We start from the raw sequence: 14,482 nt of genomic DNA, 5'->3' as shown, positions 1-14,482 counted from the left end.
AACGTCGCAGTCAATAACTGTGGAAGTGCTTAATGAACACTAAGCTGCGAGGCGGCTCTGTCCCAGTGTGGGGATGTAATACCAATCAGAAGACGAAGAAGAAGAAGTTTGAAGGGGTACCTCTCAAGAAAAAAGTTGAGAACCGCTGCCCTAGAAGATCCGGAACATTCGTAAAAATGGAAAATTCTTAAATTGTATGTCACACTTGCGTGAGGTTTTCATCCTTTATTATTATAACAGCTTGGGCTTTCTTTCCGTAACTACTTCTGAACTAAATTTCATGGTGCAATGGTTGACAATACGAAAACGTTTTATTTTTGCAATTTCCTCTATATTTCAAGGGAAAGGACCTACAATATAAATACAGCACTATTCTGCCGTGTGTATGTGGGTGTAATGTCTCTAAGTGACATAATAATACGTTTTGTTCTTATTGGATCGCACACTTATATACAGTGTTGCCTCTGGTAAATACCGATATTAATGATACTTTTGCGAAAAAAAAGTCTTGTCCAAGAAATATCTTTTTAATCTTACTTATTCCGCATTAGAAGCGAATATTGTATATATCTATAAGTATGTGTTTGTTTGATCGAAGACCTAATCTGTTTTGGCTGCCAATTAGAAGATACTTGATTGTACTGCCATCTTTAACTTCAAGGTCTGTAGCTATTCTGGCATATAATGGCAGAATCTAAATAACTCAGTTGTTTTTTTTTTATAAATTGTATTAATTAAATACACATGATTAATATATCTATACTTTTAACGATACAGGATAATGCGAATGTATTTGGATTTGTTGTCTCGCGATTTCGAACAAATATAATATTTTTAGATAAACTTATTCAAAGCTTGCTGAATAACACATCTACATATTATCTGCACATAAGGCTATCTGTTCAAATAACTGCCAAGAAATAATAATGACTCTTTTATTCACACATAAACTAATTCAAACCATTAATATGTACAACACAACAAATACCTATATAAGGAAATAAAAATTTACATAGATAAAGAGAATAGATGAAATGACTAAATTTTGGTTACTTACTATTTTTAATAGCTTTTAAAATTAAACAGTTCAGTATTCTAAGAAAGAACATATAACGTCTTAATGAAATAGCAAAAAATATTGCTACCATAGTATCCTAAAACAAATTTTGCTTTCAGCAGAGAAAGACACGAGCTGTCTGAAGTAAGAAAAATCGGCGTTACAAAAATACTAACAATGTTTAGCAGCACTGATTTCTCAAACTGATTAGGTACTTGCTAAATTGAACCAAAGTATCCCAACTGAGGCCAGGTTAACCTTCTCTTTCTTCGATATTGTTTTTCTACCACACGATACTTAATAAATATTATCACTACTATCAGCAATACGATAGAAAAAGTAAATTTTATATACGTACATACCCTTATTTATCCATTCAGTAGTCATCAGCAGTATCATATTAGTTGCAATAGAAATGTGTTCATTCACTTCAGTCTGGCTTGGAGAAAGCTGTAAAGTATGCCGGCTTGTGTCATCACATCAGCCGTGCTGGACTCGAGCAGATCCTTCTGCTTTGTCGTGGTTGGGCCGGGTCGTAAAAGGGTCGGCCCGAACACCATTGCTAGGTTATGCAACGACATCTTGTTCTCTATTTCTTGCTGATGGACCCTGTAGTTGAGGAAACATTGAAAATTTGTACTAGGGATGTAAACATGATCGATGTTCATAAATGGATACGATGGGTTGGTAGACATTTCGCGGTAATCTGTTTCGCTGTATAGTATATAATTTGGCGATAATAGGTAATGACCGTTCCCCTACTGTTCACCTCCTAATAAACAACTTTAAATAAACTGTCCCGTAACGTACCTCATCAAATGGTCCAGCAGTAAGTTGATAGTCGCCTTGTTCGCTGCTGGCAGTTCAACGAAAATCTTCTGCAGTGCGTCTATTCGAAGTGCCTCATTCAGATTCGAGTGTCTATTGAACGTCTCGAAGAACTTTGGGTAATACTGATCGGTGAACAGGGCTTCAGGCAAATCTCGCAAGTACGATTTGAGGATACCGGTTACCGAATGAATGTCCACTTCTTTGAGTAGCTGCTCTGCTTCGTAGGCATTTGTTTCGAACGATTTCTTCAGCTTGGCTACATCCGATGCTGAACCCGATACTCGATAAATGCCAACTTCAGACATACCTCGGCGTTCAACTTCTCGCACACATGCACTCACAATGAAAGGAATGTCGCGTTTCTCTCGTCTAGTTGAAAATTAATTACATTATTCATCAGGATGCATGTGAGAAGAGATTTTATATGACACTTACTTAATAACCTGTTGTAATTTGGCCCCAAATAGCGCCCCCGGCTTTGAAGTAGGCACTCGTCGCAAAGTTACTTCTCCTGGGACAAATCGGATAACGGTACTAAGCGCGAGAGTTTCTGACAGCTTCAAAATCTTAGTCATTGGTGCTTCCTGGAGCCATTGTCGGCTTAGCTGCAAATCCAATAAGTTTAAGTATAGGTATTTTAATCTTTGCTATATAGTTCATATTTCCGATTTACCTTTAAGATTTGCTTTGCCCTTAGAATAGGTCGCTGAACATCATCCTGGTACAGCAATATCCGTAGGTTCTGACTCCCTTCCAGCTCCAGCACGAAAGATTCATTCCAATTGGGTGAAGCACTTCGACAAACTAGTTTCGTTTTTGCCTTACGGAAGTAGTGTCCATAGGAGTCGATTTCGACGCAAATAAATAGATCGCATGACTGTTCGAAGCCACTTAAGCTCTGTATCGTTAGATGCAAATCTCCCACCAATAAACTCTCGTCGCGGGCGTTTCGCATCAGATAGGAACCCATTTCGGTTTTGATGAGCGCCTGACACGCCGTAATCCACGCTTGGAGATCGTAAATTTGCACTGGGACTTGTCCTGGCAGGTTGCAAGATTGCTGTTTGATAAAAACAAAGGACATTTTTATTGCACATCTGTAAAATGAATAAATAAATAGATAAATACCTGTAACGTTAGAATCGACTCGATCCACTGGGTCCTCTCAAAGTCGGAACTGAGGAAAAACGTCATAGTCTTGCCGGTGGCCTTGTTTCCTATTTTAAACACCAAATTCGGCGAAGCCAGGACCAGCTGTGCTTCCAAATCGGCTAACTTCTTCCTGTGCTTGTCGCCTGCCCTCGAACCACTGGCACGTTGTTTCTTTTCGTCTTTTTCGTCGAGCATAATTTGATCCCGTACGGTGCAGGCTTGCGACTTCAGATGAACAATATTGATCGGACTAGTTTCCTTCGGATCGTTGGCGGATTCTTCGCAAATAACGATATCTTTCAGCGGAATAAACCACTTCAGCTCAAACTCGAACCCGTTACGATCGCGTCCGGCAGCTTTATATTTGGCACAAGCGATGACGTCGTTAAACAAGAACAAATGTCTCAACTTCCTGTGACCATCGGCCAGTTCAACGATAAAGGAGTTCTTCACTAGACGACGAAGAGCCTTGTCATCACTCTGAAAAAGATAGTTCAAATATTATGTGATTGTTGTAATAAGAAATATAGTTAATCGAGTCTTACTGGAAACATAGATTTGGTTTGCACTACGTTAAATTCCGACAGAAAATTACGAATACTTTTGGATGCTTGTCGTAAAGGATGGTAATCCGGGTGCTGCTCCGGCGTTTGATTGACCAAATCCTCTAACACCAGAGCATTTTTCTGCAAACGGGCAACTGGTTTGTGGAGGAGCTCTTCGAGTGAAAGTGATTGTTCGTTTTGATTTTTGAACACTATGTTGGAGACTATCTCTTTGAACTGTTGACTATGGGTACTGCACTTCTTCACCGTATCGATTGCCCGGCCATAGTTGTGCAGAAAGGCTCCATAGAGGTGTGTATGGCTCGCCAGGCGTCGGAATACTTCTCCGACACAAAGTTCTTCGCCGTCAGGAAGCGGTTGCTGTTTAATTTTGATTTCATTTAGAAAATTCGAATGAACTTCGTGCAATTCTTCAATCTTAAAAAATATCGTCTGAAATTCCTCTTCAGATATCACAGGTTGAGACGTAGTCAGAGTGGCCCGAATCGCCTTCATGTATTGCTTCATTTTGTTTAGACACTCGACGTACAGTGTTTCGCTGGTAATAATACTGGTCACAATGTGCCGGATAATCGTGTTACGGTTGGCATTCTGCAACATATAAAAAAGCATTATTGCGCTGTATAGATATACCAACATCTTGGTAAAAAAATATAGACACTGTGGCGAATAATTACTTACAGAAATCTTTCGAAATATCCCAAGTCCCGATTGACCGGAATCCGTTTCATTAGAGATTGCACGCAATAGTACAGGTGGGCCACCGTCAACCTCTCCATCACTATCGATTGAGCTGGTCCGGTGTTCGTGATTCTGACTGCTATCGGCACAAATGGAACTTGCGTTAGAACGATGTAAATCAGTATAAAAGAAAAATCGATAAAATATAATTTCACTCACTGGATGAAGTAGTCAATATTGACATAGTTGGAACTTCGTCCGGGAGATTCTGGTTCTAGCTGCACGCTGGTTTGACTGCTGTTGTGACTCCGTGGGTGTGATGCCGGCAAAGGTAAAGTGCTACCCGCCGTTGAGATATCATCTCGACTAGATGTGGAGCCGGTTCCGGTACCACCGGCTTGAATGTAAACATAATCCCCATCGCCATTTTCCAATGGAACCGTATCGTAATAGTGTTCCGTTTCGGCTTGCGTTGCATTTGGCCCCAATCGCATGCTATCCGAACTGAGTGACGAAATAGATTCGTAACTTTTTATCTGTAAGGGATTTTATATGGAAAATTATTCAACCACTCAACACATGATTACTAATCATTAGGATTTTTTAATAATGGGCTTTATGTTGGGTCGATGTACTTACCCTTTCGGTTATGGCGCCTCCGCCACCACCACCGCCAGACGCTAACGATTCTTTTGAGCCCACCGACTGTAGACTGTCGTTGGCTCGATGACTCATTTTGCCTAAACTTCCCGTCGGGCTGTCGCTACTGCCGGTGGTGTGAGCCAACTTTCCGAGACTTCCAGTCGGTGAAGCTCCCACATTCTTGCCTAGCGATCCAGTCGGGCTGTCGGTGCTAGATGCCTTTGACTTGAGACTATCAGACTTTGGTAGTAGTTTCTTGCCGAACTCTTCCGCCAGTTCAGCCGATGCTTTGGATGATCGGGAACCTAGTTTCACGTCCAATGAGTCGGACGATTTCTGTCGGTATATTTCCGATGGCTTGATATTCCGTTCCAGGGAACTTCCAGGACTGTCCGGGGTGCCGTCTGATGACTGATCCTTCCGTAGGTTTTGCATGGCAGCGGCTGGGATAACGGGAGGTTCAACCGGCGCCGCTCTCCGAGGATATTTCGGAGGAGGTCTGAAAATAATGTCAGAAAACATGATTCAAATTAGGTCCAATATAGAGGAATGGAATAGAATTTAGTCATAAAAAAATAATTGAGTATTACAAACAAATAATTTAAGAGAGAATTATTTTAATTATGGATACAACACCCATCCCTAACACTTCCCTTTCTGCAACTTTCCCGACACTACTCACATCTCTATAATATCTTCGCCAATAATTGGATCACCTAGCCGAAGAAGAAGAATATAAACGTTGAGGATCGACAAGTGTCTAATAATGAGCTGGTAGAACAGAAGAAGCAACTGGTACTGGTTACGTAGGTTCTACGATTACGAGCCGAACTTCAGAACATTTCGCGCATTCTAGAATCTGACGACCTGAACTCAATAACGTTTCGGATGTCCTTCGGTGTATTGAAATGCAGAAAGATCGGTATAACGTTTCCTGGCAGGTATCCAAGAATCACTTTAGAACATTTCGCGTATTCTAGAATGTCATTATGGGGTACGCAGAGAAATTTCCCATAAGTCATTTTATTTCTTTGAACTGAGCAGGATGACCTGAGCTTGATTTTAAACAAGCATTGCGCTTCTACTTGATTGTAGATCTGACAACCTGAACTCAAGGACGTTTTGGATGGCTTTCAGTGTATTGAAATGCAGATAGATCGGTATAACAATTCTTGGTAGGTATCCAAGGATCTGTTGGGAAGGGTTTTGATAGCTGGCCAAAACATTTTGGAGGCCGTTGTTGCGTAGGTTCTACTAGCCGAACTTAAGAACATTTCGCGCATTCTAGAATGTCACTATGGGACACGCAGATAAATTTCCCATGAATCATTTGATATCTTTGAACTGAGTAGGATGTACTCTGAGTATTTTTATGTGCACATTACCTTACGCTTCTATGGTAGAATTCAAGACCTGAACTCACGAATATTTTGGATGAACTGGACTATCCCAAAGTAGTATCTTCAATACATAAAATTGATTGCATATATGTCTACAGTTTCTTGTGATGTTCTTCCTGTCTGGCACAATTTGGTTTATTTCGTGATCAGATTTTAAGAAATATGATCATAAGATATATTTTAATATTTTAAGAAATATGACCATAAGATCAGGCATATGAAGAAATTTGGCCATGATGGCAAAAAATAAGGAAAACACAGACATTTCCGAAACTCATGAACGCGGAGAGGAGTTTAGCGGGCGGCACCTAGGTCAAAAGATGGCTCTACTAATCCCTTTTGAGAAAAGTCCGTGGTCATGAAATTTGGTCAACGCTTTACTGAGAACGAGCACTTACTTTGAAGGAGGTGACTGTCCTCCCGGTCTTTAAAGGGTTAAATTCACCAAGGTTTCAGAGAAATTCACCACTGACTCAGTTCATGTATCAACATTTTGCTAGTTTGTTATCTGCTTAACATCGTCGGTGCATGTTCTTGAAATAACCCTCGGAATGGTAGTTACGACCGTAACTATTGTTTGTGCCTCAAAACCTCTAAAAGCAATTTAACATATAAGTGAGTTTTTCTTAGCGTATTAGAAAATAGTATTTTAATAGTAATTAACGCATAGAAAATAGTATTTTGGCCATAACATCTGATTCCATAGTCCAATTTGACCAATTTTCAATAGCAAACAATGGGACAGGATTCTCAGTCGAATGTAATTCAGTTCCGAGTAATTCGGACAATGCTCCAAAAAGTGTGTCTACAAAATTTTATACACATACACACACATACATACATACACACAAACAGACATCACCTCAATTCGTCGAGCTGAGTCGGTTGGTATATAACACTATGGGTCTCCGAGTCTTCTATCAAAAGTTTGGTTTTGGAGTAATCATATAGCCTTTACGTATACTTAGTATACGAGAAAGGCAAAAACAGATTAATCCACCACATCAGAAAGGTCAAACAAGCTCTTCAGGGGAATAGATCACATTTCTTCGATCATTTTGCAATGCACAGATTAAAATGCATCGCCACCATCTTTGAAAAATAAAACAATAATTCTGAAATGCATGTCCGATCAAGCCAATTTTCAATAGCTAACAATGGGACCGTTTTGTACACATACACACATACAGACATCACCTCAGTTCGTCGAGCTGAGTAGCGGCATATAACACTATGGGTCTCCGGGCCTATCAAAAGTTCTTTTCTGGAGCAATCATATAGCCTTTCGGTACAGTTTCGTTGTTGTGAGAAAGGCAGAACAGTTAGATTTAACAGTATGTACGTAGTTAGTTTTTCGAATAACATCTTTCTGTTGCAACATTGTATTATAGACCGTTAATTATGGTTCGGCTATATTGTTTTAGATTTTGGATTTTTGGTTGGACATGAATCAAATTTTACCAAAACAATATACCAAAAGCGTTTGCGTTACTTTAAACAAAATGCTTAAAAATATCAATCGATTTATTATGGATACATATTAGCTTTATGTTTGAGATTCTCCAGCCTTTGGCTCATCTCGGAAACCAATCGACTTATTAAAATAAATCTCTGCAATCACTTCACTGCGACGAATGGTTACATACGTTACGTTTTTTGTTTCGTCCAACGAAGCGATGATGCGAGTGAGAGCTCGATGCGGTGGTTAGTAAACAAAGCACAGCGAGGTGAGCACCAACCCATACTGCCAAATAAAAATGCATCTGTGAATTTTTGCCGTGCCTTTGAAATCAGTCACCCGCACGTTTGTTTCGGTTTTGTTCTCCTTTCGTTTCTCGGTTTATTTTCATCATAAACCCATACAAGCATGCCACATGACAGCCTGACTTTGAAAGCAAAATGGCCCCCAATTTTCTTGTCTTTTATACCAGACGCTGTCAGTGCGAACGTCAAAAATTTAGACGAGTTGTCGAAGTGCTTACGCCGGATTAAATTTTGATATCGACATTAAAAATTGGTAATTTTTAGTGGATATACGCCTAGAAATACAGATATTTTATTAAAATACGAGTAATTAATTAGTGCTGAATTTCCTTACAGTGAAAACGCCCAAGCTGGAGTGAAATGGCACAATGGAAAGACCAGCTGAAATTCGACATCGAGTGGGGTCACGAGAGGCTGGTGCGAGCGCAGCAAACCGTGGAAGTACGGCCATTCGATGTGGAATCCTGGTCGGTGATGATCCGGGAGGGTCAGAGCCGACACATTAATGAAGTGCGAACGCTGTACGAGGCGCTGGTGAGCGTTTTCCCCACCACCGCACGGTATTGGAAGATTTACATCGAGCAGGAAATGAAGTACCGGAACTACGAGCGGGTGGAAAAGTTGTTCCAGCGGTGCTTGGTGAAAATTTTGAACATTGATTTGTGGAAGCTTTATCTTACCTATGTCAAGGAGACCAAAGCGGGATTGATTACGCACAAAGAGAAATTAGCGCAGGCATACGATTTTGCGCTGGAGAAAATTGGAATGGATTTGCATTCGTACTCCATCTGGCAGGATTATATTTCGTTTTTGAAAAGTGTCGAAGCAGTGGGAAGCTATGCCGAGAATCAGAAGATTACGGCGGTGCGCAAAGTTTATCAGAAAGCGGTGATAACACCAATAATCGGAATAGAACACTTGTGGAAGGAATATATTTCATTTGAGCAGAATATCAATCCGATAATTTCGGAAAAAATGAGCTTAGAGCGGTCGAGGGATTACATGAATGCCAGACGTGTTGCGAAAGAACTGGAAATAGTGACGAAGGGATTGAATCGTAATTTGCCGGCAGTCCCACCTACAGGGACGAAGGAAGAACTGAAGCAGGTGGAACTATGGAAGAAGTACATAAATTTTGAAAAATCGAACCCCTTGAGAAGTGAGGACACGGCATTGGTGACGCGGCGAGTGATGTTTGCAACAGAACAGTGCTTGCTGGTATTAACTCATCATCCAGCGGTGTGGCATCAAGCCGCCCAGTATTTGGATCAAAGTTCCAAGCAACTTATTGATAAGGGTGATTTGAACGCAGCAAAAGTGTTCGCTGATGAAGCTGCCAACATTCTTGAAAGGGCCATTAACAGCGTACTAAGTCGTAATGCGCTTTTATATTTTGCGTATGCGGACTTTGAGGAAGGAAGATTGAAGTATGAAAAAGTTCATCAAATGTACAATAAGTTTTTATCCATTTCGGAGATTGACCCAACACTAGCTTATATTCAATATATGAAGTTTGCCCGACGCGCTGAAGGTATTATTTCCGCCAGAGCCATCTTCAAGAAAGCACGAGAGGATGTGCGTTCCACTTATCATGTCTTCGTTGCTGCAGCCCTAATGGAGTATTACTGCACTAAAGACAAGGACATAGCATTCCGCATTTTTGAGCTAGGTCTCAAAAGATTCGGCGGTAGTCCTGAATACGTCATGTGCTATATCGATTATCTATCGCATTTAAATGAAGATAACAACACGAGAGTATTATTTGAACGGGTTCTTTCGTCGGGTGGCTTAACGCCACAGTTGTCAGTTGAAGTGTGGAACCGGTTCTTGGAATTCGAGTCCAACATCGGCGACTTGTCCAGCATTGTGAAAGTGGAACGCAGAAGAAGTGCAGTTTTGGAAAAACTCAAAGAATTTGAAGGCAAGGAAACTGCTCAACTGGTAGATCGCTACAAGTTCCTCAATCTCTACCCATGTTCAGCAGCAGAGCTTAAATCTATCGGCTACACGGAAACAGATGGAATACTAAACCCAATATCTACAAAAAACCCAGCTCCAGTTGAAGCTCCAGAGCAACCTCACAGGATTCCACGGCCTGATTTTGCTCAAATGATTCCATATAAACCGAAACCCAATGCATACCCGGGAGAACATCCATTGGATGGAGGTGCCTTCCCGCAACCACCTGCCCTAGCAGCCCTCTGCTCGATGCTTCCACCGCCAATTTGCTTCCACGGACCGTTCGTGTCCGTCGACAAACTTCAGGACTTGTTTAGTCGTATTGTTCTTCCGGATGTGGCACCGACTCCGATCCAAGGAGAAAACGGAAGTAGCATCAAACTTTTCGACTTGGCCAAAGCGGTCCACTGGATTGTAGATGATAGCACGTACGCGGGCGAGGGGGGACTGAAAAGACGACGCATGGCACCCGGTGGAGACGACAGCGACGAAGAAGCTGCCGTTCCAGCGCCCCCGGCAAATGATGTATATCGTTTGCGACAGCAGAAGAGATTCAACCGATAGGAATCGTGGGATCCAGAAGAAAAAAATCAACAATATTATTGGTAGAAATAAAACTTTTTTTTACAACACAACATTGTAAATGGGAAAGAATGATGAACGAATAAAATAAATTGACTATAGTCAAGAGAATAACTATCTTGCATTTGTTAGTGTTGAAGTGTTGAAGAATGACATCCTTTTTTGTTTACCCAAAGCCTATTTTTTCAAGCATGTGTTGGGCACCCTTGCCGAGTATACGAGAGTAAGGCACTATGCACCGTGTTATTTTTCCTATCTCGTTTCATTTCAATTCATCACCTCGTTATTTTGGAAATTCATTTCGGTTTTTCTGTTGTTTGATGTAACTAATGCATCAACATGCATATTGTGAGTAAGCACGTGTCGTATTACTTTTTCAAAGTCATAGCTGTTGTAAGAAAAAAGGTTGACATCGAGGTAGAAATGATGATTTGATAATTGTTCGTGTTGTCTGTATATTAGATTGAAAGCGCGAGTTAAAAAATAAATAGCGCCCGACCGAGAACTAAGTAGTTGTTCTGCATCTGCGCGTTTGCCTTCAACTATTACTGCAGGCCATACCACTGGAATATAACTTAAGGCCTAGTTAAGGCCTAAAGTAGTAAAAAAAGTGAGGTTAAAAACGTAGGATCATCCTTCAATAAAATGATGATTTACGCATCCAAAGTAAAGTTTCTTTGGGTGAACATGGAAGAAAATGTGTTCAGATGCAATTTAATTTCAAGCAGAAAAATTAACAAGAGAGCGTAAATATCATTTTCCAGTTTTCAAATTTTTCAAAACATGACTTCACTTTAGTTGCTGATAGATCCTTCTTTATGCGTATAGACCTTAATATCCATACTCCCGATTGCTCATGCATGACTAGGAATGGGACACATGTTGAAGGCACGTTGGCAATTTGTTTCATAAATCGCTAGGAATATTAACATGTGGAATGCTAGGAGCATGTACCGATGGTACCGAAGTCCGATGGATGTTAGATTCCGTGTGGAGGCCTGAGAGCCTAAACTAAGCAAAATGCTTGGAAAACCCGTACATGTGATAAACATACACTATTTGTGTCCACGGAAGTGTATGATTATGCATCATATTAAAAACCCAGATTAATCCACCTAGCGTTGAAGGTGCCTTTCTCGCATTTAGTTAAGACACCAACCTTATATGGCGCTTCATAGTTCGATGTACCATTTTTTTTCATAACTTTTGAACGCAATGACCGATCGTTATAAAATTCAATAGTGATCAACAAGGCCCTGTCGAATGAAACTTATTGCGAGAAAATCGGTTAAGGATTACTATACGAAAAGTTGTCTAATGTTTTTGTAGCTTTTGTGCACACACATACACACACATACACACATACATACACACGGACAGACGACAGCTGAGTCGATTGGTATATAATACTATAGGTCTCAGAGGCTTCTATAAAAAGTTCGTTTTCGGAGTGAAATGATAGCCTTTCGGTACAACTTAGTTGTACGAGAAAGGCAAAAAGGATGCTGAGTTTTTAGGCCGACTGGATTTAAATTAAGTTATTCGACAGATTTTAGCAAAAATCGAACAATTTTATAAAAATGTATGAAAAAGAGGAATAATATGGAAGAAGTAAAAAATAAGACAGAAAAAGGACGAAGAGATAAGGAAAAAGGAAGAAGGATGAAGGAAGACAAAGCTAGAAATCTGCCAAGAAATCTGGAGAGAAATTCTCTGTGGAATCGAAGGTCGATTTATATTTGTATTTTTTGATTTCCCTGGAATTTTGAATATAATTTCTTTATGGCCAAAAAACATTATCTGCATCATTGGTTTGCCATTTTAACTCTGGTGTAACTTTTGACGAATGACCAACCACTGCCCCATTACTAGCATCTTGGACAATACATATCGACGATTTCAGTAACATTTGATTCTATGTTAAATAGATTTATAAAACATTTGAAAAAGATTGAAAATTTAAAAAATCGGTATGTTTTATGTTCAAACCGTTGTATCTCAGAAACGGCTGCACTTAGAAAAAAATTGACGTACTTTCATAAAATCGAATTTATAAAAACGTAAAAATAATATTTCAACCATTTTTGAAAAACCAACTCATTCAATTTTTTTAACTTTTTTGTCCATCATGTCTCCATCATGGCCCATAGTGCAAAATAATACATATATTATCTGCTACAAAATATCAAAAAATAAAAAAATACTGAACTAAAAAAAATTTAAAAAAAATTGAATAGAAAAAATTCGTTTTTCAGAAAATCGTTTTTTAGTTTTATTTTCATTTTTTTTAATATTTTTTATTCACAGTATATTTTTTTTCACGTAGCCCCATTGATTAACTAAAACTTAAAAATTAAGCCAAAGACACCAGAATGATCGGACAAGCCGTTTTCAAGTTATATTTTTTTGGAAGTGTTCAAGGCCTAAACACCTTGTCAAAAGTTACACCAGAGTTAAAATGGCAAACCAATGATGCAGATAATGTTTTTTGGCCATAAAGGATGTATATTCAAAATTTCAGGGTAATCAAAAAATACAAAATTGAAATCTTGAAAAAAATCGTGATTTCACAGAGAATTGCTCTGGAGTAAACTTTAGTGTATGTATGTATACTATTTCGGAAGAATGCTTAGCACGTGCCTGACCCTCAATTTCAAGGAAAACAAAATTTTCAAAATGATAGTTCTCAGCAGTCTTGCATCGGAAAACCGATCACAAAATTCATACAGTTTTTGACGTAATCGTTTTGAAAATTGGTATGCTTCCGGAAATATTGACTACTGGGGTAACCTTCCATCCTTAAAAAATGCCAATTTCTGATAGAACTGGAGACAAGATTTGTGCGCCGATCGAAATTTAACCGGTGGTGGAGTTATAGATCTTTTCCAGCTAGCGGCGGCGTCATGCCGTTGATGATCGGCGTGGACTAATTTGAAGCGTCAAAAATTCTCCATAAGTTCTTCAGAAGTACCTCACCGAATTAGTCAGATTTCCCCAAGTTCGATGGGAAGTGCATCAAAAAATTCCTCCAGATATGTATAATTTCTACGGAAGTATCTCCAGGAATTCTTCCCTAAGTTGCTCCAGGATTTCGTTCAGAAGTTTATTCAGGACTTCGTCTGGAAGTTCCTCCAGGATGTCATCCGGGAGTATCTACAGGAATTCGTTCGGAAGTTCCTCCAGGATTTCGTGTTGAAGATCCTCCAGAATTTCGTCCGAAAGTTCCTCTAGGTTGTTCTCCGAAAGTTGCACCAGGATTTCATCCGGACGTTCCACCAGGATGTCGTCCGGAAGTTCATCCAGAATGTCGTCTACAAGTTCCTCCAGGATTTCGTCCGGAAGTTCCTTCAGGATATCGTCCGGAAGTTCCCCCGGGATTTCGTCCGGAAATTCCTCCAGGACTTCGTCCAGAAGTTTCTTCAGGATTTCGTCCGGAACTTCCTCCAGGATGTCGTCTGGAAGTTCCTCCAGAATTTCGTCCGGAAGTTCCTCCAGAATTTCGTCCGGAAGTTCCTCCAGGTTGTCGTTCGGAAGTTCCTCCAGGATTTCATCCGGAAGTTCCTCCAAGATGTCGTCCGGAAGTTCCTCCAGGATTTCGTGCAGAAATTTCTCCAGGATTTCATCCAGAAGTTCCTCCAGGAATTCTTCCGAAACTTCCTCCAGGAAGATTTTGTCCGGAAGTTCCTCCAGAATTTCGTACGGAAGTTCCTTCAGGATGTCATATAGAAGTTCCTACAGGGTTTCATCTGGAAGTTCCTCCAGGATTTCGACCGGAAGCTCCTCACAGATGTCATCCGGAAGTTCCGACACGTTTTCGCTCAGAAGTTCCTCCAAGATGTCGTTCGAAG

General features: G+C 40.1%; 2 protein-coding genes across 9 annotated transcripts in view; one reads left to right on the top strand and one right to left on the bottom strand.

Moving 5' to 3' along the window:
- Positions 1-292: 292 nt before the first annotated feature.
- Positions 293-14,482, bottom strand: part of LOC134205567 (active breakpoint cluster region-related protein) — a 136,318-nt gene continuing 122,128 nt past the window's right edge. For 5 of the 8 annotated variants that reach the window (XM_062680907.1, XM_062680905.1, XM_062680908.1 and 2 more), the window contains 9 exons: positions 4,927-5,428; positions 4,507-4,823; positions 4,288-4,444; positions 3,586-4,197; positions 3,017-3,520; positions 2,562-2,948; positions 2,324-2,493; positions 1,868-2,257; positions 293-1,666 (listed from right to left, as the gene is read on the bottom strand). In XM_062680907.1, coding sequence (XP_062536891.1) covers positions 1,483-1,666; positions 1,868-2,257; positions 2,324-2,493; positions 2,562-2,948; positions 3,017-3,520; positions 3,586-4,197; positions 4,288-4,444; positions 4,507-4,823; positions 4,927-5,428 — 3,223 coding nt within the window. In that variant the 3' untranslated portion in view covers positions 293-1,482. Of the gene's footprint in view, positions 1,667-1,867; positions 2,258-2,319; positions 2,494-2,561; positions 2,949-3,016; positions 3,521-3,585; positions 4,198-4,287; positions 4,445-4,506; positions 4,824-4,926; positions 5,429-14,482 lie in introns of those variants that run through there. The other 3 variants (XM_062680910.1, XM_062680911.1, XM_062680913.1) reach the window with 3 other exon arrangements.
- Positions 8,195-10,751, top strand: LOC134205566 (protein suppressor of forked). Its single transcript, XM_062680904.1, has 2 exons — positions 8,195-8,346; positions 8,430-10,751. The coding sequence occupies exon 2, from the start codon at positions 8,454-8,456 to the stop codon at positions 10,614-10,616; it is 2,163 nt and encodes a 720-aa protein (XP_062536888.1). The 5' UTR covers positions 8,195-8,346; positions 8,430-8,453; the 3' UTR covers positions 10,617-10,751.

The sequence above is a fragment of the Armigeres subalbatus genome, chromosome 1 (assembly GCF_024139115.2).
Source record: "Armigeres subalbatus isolate Guangzhou_Male chromosome 1, GZ_Asu_2, whole genome shotgun sequence".
NCBI lineage: Eukaryota > Metazoa > Arthropoda > Insecta > Diptera > Culicidae > Armigeres > Armigeres subalbatus.
Note: the sequence above shows the minus strand (reverse complement) of the source record. Positions and strands in the feature narration are given on the sequence as shown.

Excerpts from the sequence above, each read along its gene's own strand:
- LOC134205566 (XM_062680904.1), top strand. The coding sequence starts at position 8,454 with ATGGCACAATGGAAAGACCAGCTGAAATTCGACATCGAGTGGGGTCAC.